At 33.6% G+C, this 15,011-nt stretch overlaps 1 protein-coding gene across 1 annotated transcript; it reads left to right on the top strand.

Moving 5' to 3' along the window:
* Nucleotides 1-562: 562 nt before the first annotated feature.
* On the top strand, nucleotides 563-11,475 carry LOC134662090 (putative carbonic anhydrase 5). The gene is made up of 8 exons (XM_063518362.1): nucleotides 563-615; nucleotides 5,307-5,339; nucleotides 7,040-7,207; nucleotides 7,612-7,735; nucleotides 8,191-8,293; nucleotides 8,571-8,686; nucleotides 9,284-9,407; nucleotides 11,200-11,475. Exons 1-8 carry the CDS (start codon nucleotides 582-584, stop codon nucleotides 11,458-11,460), a joined length of 963 nt encoding a protein of 320 aa, XP_063374432.1. The 5' UTR covers nucleotides 563-581; the 3' UTR covers nucleotides 11,461-11,475.
* The last annotated feature ends 3,536 nt before the right edge of the window (nucleotides 11,476-15,011 follow it).

Genomic DNA, 15,011 nt, shown 5'->3' on the forward strand with positions numbered 1-15,011 from the left:
AAGGCCTGTACTCGTATAATATTAAAATAGTTATTGGAATAGCACCAGCACCCTCATGTGTACGTGTCAGAGAAAATTTAGAATAATTTTAACTTTTACTGATACCTGTAAAACTCTTACCATATTGCGCGTTCAAAGTTGAATGTCGAATTCGTCTATTATTTTCGACGTGTTTAGTGAAAAATAATGCAATTGGTCGGGCATTCATTATAGGGGTGTTACTCTTTACTGTCAGAAAACAAAGTTTATCGCTGAATGACTTGATTGAACCGTATTACATCGGTTCTAATGTCCGTTTTGTCGATCTGTTTTGCATTGTAATCTTTCCGTGTGTGTATCAAAATGTCCGCTCCGCCCGCCGCTGTTCCGCGCCGAGCCTAGAGCCTACGTACTCGTCACGTCAGAGCGCGACTCGCACGGCGCGCGCCGGTTCGCGATAAAAAAATAAAAACAAAAAAACACGCAAATGTATAAAAAGTTGACAACAACCTGTCACAGCTCAGTTGTCGTGGGCCTGTGTGCGTGTGTGCATGTGAACTTATAAATTAAAATTTAGAGCTTTCTTAATTTCCATTTGGAAAATGAAGGCGTTCATTGTTATTATTTGCTGTATAGGTAAGATTTATTTTTGTAAATTATACAGTTGCTATTGAGTAGGTAATTTTGGTGACATAATATTAATGAATTGCTATACATGTTTATTTTTTACAATAACTATTGATAGGTATTAAAATTATTCCAGTAGGCCTAGCACTTTTATTAAGTCAGTTACAAACAGAGCAATTTAAAATATTTCATTAATATAATGATGTCAAAAATAATAACAATTTCAAAATAAGACCGTCAAGCTTAAACCATTTAATATAAGTACATAGGTAGGTACAGTTACCTTATCAGGGGGCAGCTACCAAACCCCATGCTGCTACGCCAAAATGGACTTAGAAAACCGTCCCTAACCTTCAAATTAATAATTAATAATTAAATTAATAATTATTAAAAATATCTTGCATTTGCAAATTTTCTAGTGCTAGGTTGGTCTTGAGAAGTTTCTGATCCTGGATAGAAATGGGATGTAAACGTCAATAATCTTTAATTAAAAGTTAGGGAAGATCATTTTGGTTTTCATTCAAAACATGTCGAGCGTTTATCCCACTTAATAATACGTGAGCCGTTTAAAATAATTTTAATATGGTTGCTAAGCGCGATAAAAGATACATGTAATTTTAAAATATACAAAATGTATTATATAGGTATATTGTATAAAAAGAAATCACAAATAAACTTTCAAATAAAAGTCTATAGTCGTATCTTTGAAAACATACAGGTTAATTAATTTGTGTCTGACCATACTCTGAAAGGTCATACTCGAAAAAATGTAGCACAATCGGATTTACACTAAGCATTTTTTTGCGTTTTCTGATGTGCAGACGGAAACTTTCCAAAATTGCAAGGAATTTCTGAGAAAATATCTGACTTTTTGGAAACTTTCCGCAACTTGCACATCTTTAGACCCACATATTTACTCTTCAATGTACAGGTCAGACATAAAATGATCACTCTGTTATAACTCAAGCAGTCTTCACCCTACTCAACCTAATGGCCCTAACCATAAAGACAAAGAAAGTCATTGCCTTTAACTACAAAAACTTCTAGGCACATTGACGTGTTAGGTATAAATGACATAATGCAATGTAACTAACAAATATTATGTAAACTTACCCACACCACAAAAATCATATCTATATCAAAAAGTAAACCATTATGAAATTGTGTTTATTTTTAAAACCAATCTACATACATCGCTAAAAAGCAATTAAATTTACACAAATCGTAAATTTGCGCAATCAAGACGTTATCGGAAGTTAAATATTAAGGAGGCAAAGACATCTTGTTTAGGAATTTTTCTTTATTTACTTGTACGGTTTTACCTTGAGGCGGTCAAAAACTCGACGGTGACAACCAACCAGTTGGTAAACTATAACCTAGATTCAATTTTATTATTTTCTGTAAATAAATAACACATAACATTAAAATGTTATGTATGTAAAGCATACCTACATACTATTTGATACTGTTATAGGTACCCTATATATAAAGTTTAACAAAAGTAGGTGTTAAGTTCACTACTTTGATATACATAAATCGAAATGTTATTAATACTAGAGCCGAATTTCCTCTCAGAGTTGGAAAGTCCAATAGCAGTGTTTCGTAAAAACTATTTTTTTTAGGATAAGGTTGCCGAGCAGACCACAGACTATTCTACTTACTCATATCTATAATACTCTTCCAATAAACTATAAATAGGTACCTATACATATAAAATATCTTAACTGCTCGGATAACATCTTCGCAGCTTCTGAAAGGTTAGCAGGAAGAGATCCGTATAAGGATGGATCCTCTCCTTTCACCAAGTGTCTGCATTTTACGACCAGTTTTATGTACCTATGTGATTATTAATTTTTTACTGCAGTCAACATTAATAAATAATTAAACCTAGCAATGAAACAAATATATTATAACCGGTATGTTGTACAGTCGCCATCAGATATATTGGAGCGGCCAAGGTGCTCAAAAACATCTGAACAAGCACTTTAACGTCTTGACAATAGAGGCGTGTTCAGATATATGTGAGCGCCTTGGACGCTCCGATATATCTGATGGCGACTGTACTCGTAAGTATATGTATTCAACTCGTTGTAACTTATTGTGTTTAATGGTGCTGTGTTGTAAATTAAAGAGCCTTTAAGTGTAAAGATTATAAATTTTCAGACTATTTAAAAATCATAATAAGTGAGTAATTTGTTTTCTTTCGGCAATATTTAAAAGCGCTTAAATTTTTGGAAATATTGCCAAGAATTTTGAACAACGGGAAATATTACTTTCTCTTTAAAATGTCAAATCTGTTCCAAATAGGAATATATATTATTTTTCACCTCAGCAGCTCGAACAAGGGTACTTTGATTCTTAAAAACAGTGAGCAAAATGCGATTTTGCTCACTGAGTGAGACAAAATGACATTCAAGTGACCTTTATAGTCAAATGTCATTTCAACATGCGGGGTCTAATAAAAGTTCGAAATACTTGGGTTCTATTATCTCTGTCCCTTTCACACTGTTAGCAAAAAGAAACAGACAAAAAAAGTTAAAACGACATTCAACAGTATATTCACGGTTTATAATAGACCCCCGAAAAACTTCAGACCGCATCGTTCCAAACCACGTACGAGTATGAATTCTTAATAATTAATAAATAAAAATAAAGTTTAAGATTTCATAAAAACTAATAAAATACTATATTTTAGGTATTTTATTGTACAATTAAAATAACGAACTATACTAAACTAACGAATAGGTATGTTCTCACTGTGCTGAGGTGAAAAATGTTGTGTACTACACGAGATTAAAGTTATTTACATCTCGTGCGCTTTTGAGTCCCTTACTACGCTCAAGATTCTAAATTAGATTCACTCGCTACGCTCGTGAATCTATTATAGAATCTTTCGCTTGCACGGGACTCAAAATAAGCACTCGAAGAAATATCAAACTTTGATCACTTGTTGTACAAATAACTATTATACGGTTTAACGAACACTGAAATTGAAAGGCCAATGTTGAGAAATCAACGTTTAAGATGTGCCAAAAAAGTATATTTTAACTCAATACAAAACAAAGATAGGTACTCTTAAGTGTAAAGTTTATATCTATATACCAGCAGCGAATGCTGAGCTCGTTCCTTTTACCGCACATGTCAATTTTTAAATTTTATTATATTTTGTACCTAACCTATCTGTTTTTTAATATTGTCTTCGGTTACCGCGATAGTTACTCATGAAATAAAACTATTAAACTGGATTATATCGGATTGTAGTATAAATTCAATATACGCGATATAATCCGTTTTAATAGTTTTATTTCTATCTGTTTTTGTGTGGCAATAAATGGTTTCTTATTCTTATTATTCTTATATTGTGTAGATTTTCTTAATTGTTCCATCCTCAGCTACTGCTTCTGCACTACGCAATAGTATTTACTCGTAATAATGAATAACAAAATCAACCTATTTTATTTATAATTAGAATCTCTTCGGAAAGAGAAGAGTTGTGGAATGTATCGGGCCCCATACATTTCACAACTCTTCTCTTTCCGCACAGACTGTGATATGCTTATTTTTAGAAATTCACTTATTTGAAAAAACATTTCCGGCAAAAACTCATTTCCCGATACTCAATCTTTACTTCAACTTGATAAATCTATGCAACTGATAACATCTTACTTAGTCACTATAATTAATTATAAGTTGAAATGCTTATAAAATAATAATTATTATAAGGCATAAAATATATGACCATAACGTACTTAGATAACGGCTGCATTAAATTATAATCCAAGATTTGATTACCAAAAATCTGTTTCCTTATTTTCTCCATCGAATACAAATGAAGTCGGATAAAGAGGATTAAAAATGTAAAACTCAATTTCTGATAATTTCAGTACGGCGCTCCTTTACCGTGACGTAATTTAATGAATAATGTGACATATAAGCATAAATAGCTCTCCATTGACCACCCAGCAAGTTGCTCGTAGTAACAAATCATAAAAGTTCCCATTATCAACTCGAGCGACAATGTGTTGTCCAGCCTCAATATGGCTCCCTTTGAGGTGATGTATCGACGACATAATAGCACGAGCACTATTGTACATCCGTCGAATAAAGTCTTACCAACATACATTACACAAAGATATACACCTTTTTGGTTTTGATTGAGACATTAACTTGTCCATCTGTATCATAGACTCGCACAATTTAACGTGTGAGGCCAATGACATCATAATTGTTCAATTATGTACAGTCAGCATCAAGTAGTGGATCGAATATTTCATCAAAAGTATAGATATTTTAGATTTATTTAAACATTTCGGAGAAAACCAAAGAGAAAACACAGCTAATGCCAGTTTGCCGAATATATCGTCAGATGACAACCAAAACTCACTAAATACCAGAAGATAGAACCATATTAGTACTAAAATAAATGCATTTGCAATTTATTTATTAATTATCAAGATCATTTACCTACAGGTAAAAAATTAACTAACTTAACTAAATAAAACTAAATTAAAACTAAAAACTAATACTAAATAAAATTAAAATAAATATAAAAATAAGGTTGATTTTTGTTTAGTGTTTAATTTGTAATTAGTGAGTTTTGATTGTCACCTGACGATATCAGTAAAGTGTTCATAATAGTACAAAATAGGAAAGTTTATTTTGATTTAATCTTTATAATTACCTTGTCTGTTTTCTTTCAGGTTTAAGTTATGAAGCTGAATGGAGTTATACAGGTAAATAATGTTGTAATTATTAAGTATAGAAATAACTATTAGTTTTTCGTACAGTTACTGTTTCGGCAATATTTCCCAGATGAATAATTTCACAAAAGCGCTATAATGTAATATCAACCCAGAATATATCAACAACAAACCTAGGTATCTTTAAAACTAAACGGATAGCCTAGATTAGCAGCTGATTGGAAAATTTGACCCACTCACACAGGTTTAATCATTCAGCTAAGCATTAGTAGAACACAACATTTATCAGCCCAATGTTCAGTGCTTTGTACATCGTTGTGATTGAATAATGTATGAAATGAATAACGCTTAATTTTTACATAGGGTAATTCGCCAGTAACTGGCCACTTTTAGTAACTGGCCGCCCTAAACTAAAAATGAATTCAATGCACCTATAAACAGAATTCATTTCAGTATAAGGCGGCTAGTTATTGAATGCTGGCCAATTATTGAAACCTTATACTAAAATTAATTCTGTTTACTTATAGGTAAATTGAATTCTAATTGGTGGCCAATGACTAACAGTGGCCAGTTACTGGCGAATTACCCTACATGTTAAACTTTGTAAAATAAATATCTCATTACGTACAACGGAGATAAAATTAAGATAAAAATAATATCATCCTTTAAAACTATCCAGAGTTAATGTTATTGATGGTGAATTTTAGTAAGTATGCCAAAAACAAAACATAACATAACATGCCGATTTTGGAAAATTTATGAAAAAACGATTATGTATAAAAAAAATTAAAAGTGGAAAAATTACTGTCTTGGGTCAGTATCGATCGCAGACGTTTCTGCTTGTTAAAAATTAAAAAGCGGCCAAGTGCGAGTCGGACTCGCCCATGAAGGGTTCCGTATTTAGGCGATTTATGACGTATAAAAAAAAACTACTTACTAGATCTCGTTCAAACTAATTTTCGGTGGAAGTTTACATGGTAATGTACATCATATATTTTTTTTAGTTTTATCATTCTCTTATTTTAGAAGTTACAGGGGGGGGGACACACATTTTACCACTTTGGAAGTGTCTCTCGCGCAAACTATCCAGTTTAGAAAAAAATGATATTAGAAACCTCAATATCATTTTTGAAGACCTTTCCATAGATACCCCACACGTATGGGTTTGATGAAAAAAAAATTTTTGAGTTTCAGTTCGAAGTATGGGGAACCCCAAAAATGTATTGTTTGTTTTCTATTTTTGTGTGAAAATCTTAATGCGGTTCACAGAATACATCTACTTACCAAGTTTCAACAGTATAGTTCTTATAGTTTCGGAGAAAAGTGGCTGTGACATACGGACGGACAGACAGACGGACAGACGGACAGACAGACAGACAGACATGACGAATCTATAAGGGTTCCGTTTTTTGCCATTTGGCTACGGAACCCTAAAAAACGATTATGTAATTGTATTGTGATAAGTGATAAAATAAATGGAAATAGATTAATAAATGCTTAAGAGTAAAATAGTAAATTGCAAATCCTGAAGCGAGCTGCAGTATTGACGCATTATGAATGGAACTCATTCATAAAGGTAACATGCACTTTTGCAGCTGGGTGTAGTGTAGGCACATATTTTTATACCCAACTATATATTACAGACAATTTCACACTTTAAACTCTCGCGTTTTGTACACATATTTAATTACACATCCCGTTTATGTAATTAAATAGACAATTTGTTTTGACAGGCGAGCATCAATGGCCCGGAATGTGCAGCTCTGGCACCCTGCAGTCCCCCATCGACATCTCGACTCGGGACGCGGTGGTCGACCGCCACACAGTTCACATCCGGGGCCCTTTGGTCTTCCGGGGCTATCAGCAGGTTACGACCACGGCAGTCAACAATGGACATACCGGTGAGTTTATATTAATTGACTAGATGTTACAGATAGCGGGATATGCAAGAGCATTCCACAGCTTACGAACGCTACATACTGTACAGTCACCACACGGGATTGTTACGCCATTTAGGGTTCTAGCTAAATTGGACATTCCATAGCGTATGTATAGAACAACCACGGAGCGTAACTGTATCATTCTTCTAATGTCTCTCTAAAAAACTGTTCATATTTCGCGCCTCGTGGCTTAAGGCTTAAAAATTGTGATGTCAAGACGATCATCTCCCTAGTATTCTCAGAAAAATCAAAATAATAGATATTGTGGAACTATGTACCCACAATAATATAACCAAAACGGATGACCTTACTGCGAGGTTTCGTCAATTTGTATTTTAACAATTGCCTATATTTTTTATCCGTAGTAAAATGGTCTGCAGTTCCCGGAACACCAGCCCCCGTATTGTCTGGTGGTCCCCTAAGAGGGAACTACACCTTTCTCCAGTTCCATCTTCATTGGCTATCTGAGCACGCTATCGATGGTTTCAAGTAAGATATTCCTAGTATTGAGGTATAAATACTGGCGATTGACCCTTTTCACACCTGGTGGAAAGTGAAGGCAGAGTTTTAAGATGAAGCTCACTAGTTCAGTAATAGTCTATTTACTCATCATAGACACCGAGGTAATATTTGTCAGGGAATACAGATGGAATCATTTATATGAAACATTGATTAATATAAATGAAATGAGTTACTTTTGCAAACCTCGTGGTACCGCTATAAACTTTTTGATCTCAAAAGCATTAGGCAGATTAGGCTCCATTTAGGCTCATAGACGTCTTATGTTGAGACAACTTGGCTGTCAATTAAATTCAAGCGTTCACATTCCGGCAGACCCTTACGCCGATAACCTTAAGCCCAATATAGTATTGACTGTAACCCGAATTAGGATTCCTCCGCCAAATGAAATAGAAAGGCCGTTTAACACTTCTGATTCTTCATAGGTATCCCTTGGAGATCCACATGGTACATGTCAAGACGGGCCTAAAATTAGAGGAGGCTCTGGCGCGCTCTGATGGAATTACTGTCATAGGAGTGCTTTGTGTGGTAAGTGAGGCTCCTATAAACTTAAAAAAATTGCACTTCATTTAAAATATTTAAATTATAAAACTAATGAAATGGCACAAAAATCCCTGATATCAGGCAACAAATAATAGACGTCATATTATACAGCAACCTGTCATTTTCATATTACATTCTCTTTCATTCCTGTAGGCACTAATACTAATTCTTGGCATAATTTTATAATTTTGGTGAATCTAGAACGAAGTTTATTGATTATTCATTTGCAGAGTAAAAATATTATAAAATGAGATAATTTCAGTTGAAAAGCGGGGCAGCGGCAGAACATGCCCTTGCTCAAATCGTCCCTTCTCTGCCTGAGCTGACCTACCGTATGGATCCTAACAACCAAACCATGGCTGAAATCATCGATTTGTCGTAAGTACCTTTCCTATTGTCGCAGTGTTATTTACCTCAAGGTTTAGAAAATCCCTCTCAAGTACAAGATGAATAGGCCGTGTCTAAAACTTCCTATCTTTCTCAGATTACTCTCCGATCGGCCTTGCGTTTCGCCATTGTTTCACCCATTAGTGACGGCAAAGGGCATTGTTTTTAAAAACATTGAAATCATCCAAAAACTTTTAATTATCAGTCAATGCTGCTGTAAACTGTCATTCAATAGAACTTGCTAACTATGTATTGACACTGAATGTCAATTTACTAGTGACTTTTGTTTACATAGTTCTAGTTCTATTGAATGACACTTTAGTTTTGATAAATAGGTATACCTATGTCTTACGGTGTCATATACATTAAACTTCTAAATCAATACTAAGTAACTATTAATTTAGTTTATCAGTACAATCACAATGCTTAATTTATTTCCAACTTTCCTCTATTTTTACTACCAAAAATTATTAAATATTTTTTCGTATTTTTCGTAATTATTTTCTTAAATATTGCCGAAAACTATTCCACGCGGAAATATTGCCAAACCACTTCATACCCCTAAATAAATATTAGAATAATTTGTAGCCGCCTCCTGAGCCCGGACCCGCAGTCGTTCTACACGTACCACGGCTCGCTCACCACGCCCCAGTGCCAGGAATCCGTCACCTGGATTGTAATGGACAAGCCGCTAATAATATCTGATAATCAGGTACGACCATTATTTCTAAAGTAGTATCTTCCTTCAAATAATATATATTTTCACAGCTGGAGAGTAGGTATAGTTGTGTCAAAATATTAGCATATTGTTATTCCAAGTAAATATTGCTAGCAATATTTTCTCTACTTTGAAATTCTGAAATATGTACTAGTTTTTTTTCAATATTATCAAATCAACTGTAAAACTGTTTTGTTTTTTAGTTTTAAACCAAGTTTATGACAATGGATAGATTGGATAGTTTATATGCGTAAAATACATTACACTCTTAAATTTAAACACCAGATTTTTTAATTTGCAATAATATGGCCATGAACACTCCTTGAAAATTCGACCATAAAAAAATAACCCAGCATTGTGAACTATTCAAAAGACTACATATACGTAATATGTGCCAACAGAAGTCATAATCCCGTGGGCGAGCAAATTCGTTCTTGATGAATTAATCTGTTTCCTTCAATCTAATAACCAATACCAGCTCGCGCTGGATTTCCACGGTTTACAAGTGTGGTATAATTTCCATTAGTTGATAGGTCTTTATGAGTAGGAGTTTTACAATAATTTGTCAGAAATTATCACTATTTCTACCTTTAAATAAACTTTCACTAACACCAAATTAGACTAAAAAAATATCCAGCTGAACTCGTTGAGTGATTCAAAAAATTACTGAACTTAAGTAGGTAATAATATATAATAATTTTTTACTTACATCCTAAACAAATTATGTAGTTTCAAATCAACCTGTTGGCCGATGTGTAACACATAGGCCCAATTCTTAAGTTACTTACTGTTATGCAAAAAAATATTTCAGTGTAACTACCAAAACTAAAATAACTTGCCCATAAATCCTAATAAATCGAATCCTCAATAAACTATAAGAACATATTATTATATTCCGATGTGGTGTAACTTCTTCTGATTGTTTCCTTCGAGTAATCTTTATTGATTCATGCTCTGTTAATTTCCGTACGCATTATTATACGCCTGCATTATTATCACGTTGATCACTTCAATTATAAATATTAATGTATAGTATTACTTATTTATATTATATTACAACCTTTACGCTCGGCCAAGCTTACTAATACTTAGTATTAGGTATGTAAATGCCCGTAAGCACCTATATGTCCTATATACATATAATATTGTAACGATAACTAAATAGGAACCGACAACAACATATTGATATAAGTTTCATAGCTTGATAACTATAGACATATCGAAATTAAACGACATTGTTTTATTATCTATTACACCAGTTTTTTCGTCCCTTGGCGTATCTGAGTAATTAAAATACCTAATCAGTATTTAGGTAGGCATTATAGCAAACTATCAGCTATTTGTTGTCAATTAAGTATAATATCAGCTTTTGTCTACTCCTCCTCTCTCTCCTTTTTCGCATTCTCATCTCCAAACCAGAAAGGGTTTGGAGATGAGAATGCCCTCTATCCTTTTTCGCTTTCAAAAACTGTATCATCATGTAAGTCAAAGGTGACGTTCAGATGTCAACTGCAGCTGAATTACTATTGTTGCCGCCGCTGTTTCTATCAATTTCCTTGATAAAATGATTGACGTTTGCCGCTGCATTACTGCCGCGACAATGGCATTCATTCCGTCACCCATTTTATCAAGGAGATGGCGGCGGCAACAACGATGCCGCAACAGTAATGCAGACGCAATTGACATGCGAACGTCACCTTTACGCCCTCATTGTACAAATATCTGCAAAAGTTTTATTTAAACCAACACTATCGGCATCAAATCTAAATTCTTCCTCTCTTTCCAGTACAAACTGTTCAGCAAGATCGACATTGGCGGGAACACGTTCAACTACCGCAGCCTGCACCCCACTAACCGCGTCGTCTACCGCTCCATGGCCTCCTGCGCTTCCATCGCCTCTCCAACCTTCATTGGTTTTCTTCTCTCCATCATTATGTGCGCCAAGTCCATCATGGCGGCCACGCTCATCAAAGGCGTCTGTATAATGACGAATATGAAGAGGAAACTTTTAGGATTTAGCATTAAGGAGTGCAGTCAGCTTGGCTGATTTGATGTCTCCGACGTTTTTCCATTGTTATTTTAATAATTAGCTTGCTTTTTCCTTTTTGAATGGTCGTCGTCGTTATTCTGGTCGTGTAATAATTATAAAGAAGATAGTGTTCACGTTGATTACAGAGTACAATCAGTATGTGTAGACTGTGTCTGTTTGTTTGTAGTGTGTGGAAAATCTGTGGTCTGTAGCTATATGTACATGACGTGTAATATATTGAATGCGTTTTAATTTTAACGAACAGAGATATGTATATTATATATGTAGATTATTATCCACAAATGTTTACTCATAAATAATACATGCACAATAATGTCACACGTCATAAAACACTTAACGAACATATAAGTAAAAATTAAATATCATTTTACTAATCTTCAACTAATACAAAGTATTATAATTAATCTAAGTATTGTAAATATATACGTAAAGTAATAAAGATTAATAATATGCCAAATCAGTCTGACGTCATATAAGAGATCAATAAAATAATTTATGACATATAAATATATGATATATGACGGTCATAAAATAATCATGGTATGAGTGGTTAAGTTGTAACTCACTGTTTTGTAGGCGCAATAGGCAATTGAAGATAGGAAGTTCATAGAGGAAGTCTAATGGAACTGAATGAACATTATAATAGTAGATGCAATGGTAATATGTATATATGTACATTAGTTTAAAACTAGGCATATTGTAATGACAACATATAATAAAGACCATTAAGGATTAGTTGCTTAAAATATTATTACGGTAGTAGTAACTGGCAAAAAAATTGCCAAGTTTGAAGTTTAGGTTCGATTTATAAAACGAAGCGATTAAAGGTACGAGTTAATATCGTAACATATCACGCCACATATTACCTACTAGATTGTTTTGTGCTCACTTTGTTTAAAAAAAAACCTAAATTTGGTTTTACAGATAGATAAGATATATTTTTTATTATATCCGTGTTGAAATCTAAATTGCACGCGGTGTGCACCATGGTTAGATTTCTTCTATAATGTAATGTCATGGTACATGTACCATGACATTACATTATAGAAGATTAAAATATAAGCTGCATTGTTATTGTATGTCTAATCAATAATTTAGATGCAATCTATATCTCGATGTTGCGGCTGATGTCTGGAGATTAAAATAATCTAAATATTATTTATGCCGAGTTGTTAAAATATTTTATGTTAAGCACATATTTAAGTTGTAAATTAGTTATCGTCTTGGCTGTGACTCTATATACTATTTTTATTATTTAATTTATATTGAAGGCTGGATTGTCTGGATATTAAATCAGTTTGCAGGTTGAGCAATTCAAAAAAGCGAGTAGAAACCTCATACCACTTTGATCTTAGAAGTCATAAGGCCCATTTTAGAACTGATACAGGCATTAAAAGTTTAATTTGAATTGCTCAATAAGTAAGAATATTTGTGATGCGGTAAAAGTTAACTATTGCTAGTGACTTGGTTCGTTTATTTATAAGGTTGCATTCTACATTTTGCTTGATTTGAATTACCTATAAAGTAGATAAAATTGAGTTTTTAGGAATGATTGAAAACGAATAATTGGCAAATAGTGCCATAAAATAATTTGACAACAGATAACGTAACAAGGTATTTCATGTCAGAAATCAAATCATAATAAGAAAATTATGTTTAAGATTATTTAAGTTTGAACATTTATCTTGTTCTATCGATGCTTGCTGAAATTGGCAAACATGTTTAGTACAATATTTTATTTATAAGTATATGTTTTGTCCTAGCATATTAAGAAAACCAGTCAATAAATAAGTATATGAACATATTAAGTAACATTCTTTTGGTTTTTACTACCCTATGACGAGAGAACTAACCTAGTTCCTTACAAGTACCAAGTACCTATACTAAACGCAAAAGAAATACACTAATATACAAATATTATAGTAACCTTTGAGAAAACATAAAACTTAGAAACTAGGTAAGTACTAATCATTTTATGTGGTTTAACATTAAAACCACAATAAAATTTAAAACTATTTAGGTAAAGCATTGTAAATTGACAATATTTTACCATAATTGCAATAGTTAACGGTCACACATTAAACCTAAATACTTATTACGATAACATTTACACATAGGTACCTACATTCCTATTCCCGGAAATATTGCCGGCCTACTCAACGGGCCGGCAATATTTTCTGAAGTACGGAATACCAACCGCTCGCTGTCCTTTTTTCGGACTTTATCTTTGTCTTTTTAAATTAAACACGTAAACTTGTGTAATAAAATAGAGTCTGTGCGGAAAGAAAAGAGTCGTGGTCTACATGGGTATCGATTTTCGATTGTCGAATTTGTTCACAGTAAACCCGGCCTGTAGAAACGGGACAATAGACTTTTTTTAAATAAATGCCACTACCGGCACCTGAATGGATCTACTTCTTTGTTGCTGTTCTGTCTAGAAAGTAAGAAAATAAAGTGCTTTTTCATTTCTCATGCTCTGAAAGTGGGTCATTGTTGTTCTAAAAGGTGTGCAGAAAATGATACGTTTCTGCACTAGAGCATTTTACGTTCCAAGTACGACTATAAGTATGAAGTTTTTGACGATAAGCAATTGAAATTTGGGTTTAAATAGATCTGTTATAAAATTCCCTTTCTGATATTTAACTCCCCATTCCATAAATAATGATACTTTTGCCTAAATCGTTAATTGAAAATACCCTCATGATTTACTACCTATATAAAAATTTCAATATTCTCATGTTTAAAAAAAACACATGCATTTTATTTTTTTCGTATACGAAATGAAAAGCAGAGTGTTTAACTCGGGTGAAAGGCATCATTTCAGCCTCGGACTATAGGCGCTCTCACGGCGTTCGAGCGCCAAACTACCTCGGCAGAAATGAGTGCCTTTCATCCCTTGGTTAACAATCTACTATTCTACATATGACACTACCATGTACTAACGGTACTAACACAAGTTATCTGTCACATGTGACCCTAAGGGGCCTAAGGTATGATAGCAGCAGGAAGTGTGACCTAGAGTCTATATACAGCACAATGATCTAGATTGCACCGATTGTATACAGTCATTATCTCGTTAACTGCCTATACTCTATAGGTATCTATGTCATAGTAATGTTAAGGATACCTAACACGTTTGCTTGAATAAAAATGATATTCACGAAAACATAATAAGTATTTATATATCAAGCGACCGACATCATACATACTTGGAATAATAACTATTAAATAAAAAAATTAAAAACCTATCTTAATACCGACTGACATCATTTCGAAAAAGAGCTGATACCTACTCTTTAAACTGTTGGGTCGATTTTTATGAAACATACCTACACTCTCGTGACTTCCCTGATCCTAGGACACTAAACTAACCAATCTACCTTACTTACAGGAAGCCTAAGATCTATATGCATCACAATGATACAGATTGCACCGGCACCGGCATTATCCAATCGAGAGGTGATACGACGTGTTGCCGGGGCAAAGCGGATTGTAACGAGGCAACAGATTTAAGGTCAATACACACTAGTTACATGTCAACCTACCAC

This window comes from Cydia amplana, chromosome 2 (assembly GCF_948474715.1).
Source record: "Cydia amplana chromosome 2, ilCydAmpl1.1, whole genome shotgun sequence".
Classification (NCBI taxonomy): Eukaryota; Metazoa; Arthropoda; class Insecta; order Lepidoptera; family Tortricidae; genus Cydia; species Cydia amplana.